At 39.3% G+C, this 1,632-nt stretch overlaps 1 protein-coding gene across 1 annotated transcript in view; it reads left to right on the top strand.

Moving 5' to 3' along the window:
- Nucleotides 1–1,632, top strand: part of cep76 (centrosomal protein 76) — an 11,812-nt gene that overhangs the window by 7,795 nt on the left and 2,385 nt on the right. Inside the window, exon 10 of the mRNA XM_016480385.1 lies at nucleotides 650–983. Coding sequence (XP_016335871.1) covers nucleotides 650–983 — 334 coding nt within the window. The remainder of the gene's footprint in view (nucleotides 1–649; nucleotides 984–1,632) is intronic.

The following is a 1,632-nucleotide window of genomic DNA, read 5'->3' as shown; positions in this document are numbered from 1 at the left end:
TCGCATTTCGTGCGCCACTGATAAGGCTGCCTCCTTAACGCACACCTAAAATTTGAATGCAACGTTTTTGCATTCGGCGAATATTCGAAATTCTAATTTTTTTTTGCCAGCCCTAGTTTGTTTTAGTAATTTTCTTACTGTATGTGCTTGTTTAATTTTAAATTTTTTTCTGTTTGACTTTTATTTTTATTTCAGTTTTAGTGATTTTAGTACTTATTTTAGTTAGTTGACATTGCAACATTTCTAATTTCTGTGTTTTTTTTTTTTACATCTAATATTTCTATTTTTTTTTTATTTCAGATTTATTTTAATTAACAAAAAATATTTTTAATAGTTTTAATTTTCATTACCGATAGCAAAACTGGTTGTGAATATGTATCTTTAATTACAAATAAATTTCCTGGTTCTTTTGGAATCAGACATAAATGAAAAAATTCACAGTTTAGTGCGAAAGTCAGTCACAAACTCAGTCAGTGAGTCTGATTTAAACCACTAATGAATTTGCTAACATCAGTCTTTTTGACTGATTCATCAAAGTACCATAAGATTCATTTGTTCACAAATCAGACATCACACTGATTTCGTTGTTGTTAATAATGTTTAATATCTTGCTTTAAGACCAGGCCTCCTGTTTTACTTTCTGTACTAGATACCTCCACCGTCCAATAGACCCAGAAGCTCCCCCCATGGTTCCCCAACCAAAACCCACCCACACTTACCGGACGCTCGGCTGCGTCTTCAACCACAAGAAGTTCCTGGCGAACTGTCAGCCATCAGATGCTGTGGAGCTGTGTGTGTTTGACTTCACAGATGGCTCCCGCTGGAAGGCCATGAGTGAGGAGGCCGTGAGATCTGTATGTGCACCCGGCTCCACCTCCTCTCTCCCCCCGACTCCTCCTCTCTGCTCCCCTTCTGTAGTGCCTAATGAGGCCAGCAACCAACTTGAGCTGGAAATGCGCTACCTATTAGCAGAGCATAGAAAGGTAATATATACACACATGCACAAGCAACCTTCCACCTAAAAGCAACGTATGTAAAGTGCATTTCTGAATACAGCTAAAGGGAACATTTACCCCAAAAATGAACCATCCTTTACTCGCGTGTCAGTACAAAATGACAAAAAAGCACCAGAAAAGTATCATGAAAGTGGTCCATACAACTAGTGTGATATATTCAATGTCTTCTTAAAGGTCCCATGTTGTCAAAACTGAAATTTCCTGGCTTTTTTCATGATAACTGAGGTCTAGGTGCTATGTAACTACCATATAAGTTTCAAAACAGTCAGTCCACAGTAAAATTCACACAGCCTGCTTAAAGTAGCTGTGATTTTTCACGAACCGTTGTGACTTCCGTAAAAAGTTGACGTCAGAACTACACAGTCACCGCCTTCAGTCACCACCCCGAGCACCGCCCACCGTCCCACTCTCCTTTTGCCAAACCCCCAGACAACATTGCGAGAAACATGTCGAAAAGGTTAACTTTAACCACAAAACCAGATCGGCCGACCTGTAACGTTACACTCTCACTCAAAGGATGGACGATCTGACAGGATTGTTACTATGAGGTGGATCACATCTAACCTGTATAGTAAAGACAAACTCACCGTGTCTATCTAGTCATGATGAAGATGTA

The sequence above is a fragment of the Sinocyclocheilus anshuiensis genome, unplaced genomic scaffold (assembly GCF_001515605.1).
Source record: "Sinocyclocheilus anshuiensis isolate Anshui unplaced genomic scaffold, SAMN03320099.WGS_v1.1 scaffold1893, whole genome shotgun sequence".
NCBI lineage: Eukaryota > Metazoa > Chordata > Actinopteri > Cypriniformes > Cyprinidae > Sinocyclocheilus > Sinocyclocheilus anshuiensis.
The sequence above is the reverse complement of the archived record's forward strand: the minus strand, read 5'-3'. Positions and strand labels throughout refer to the sequence as shown.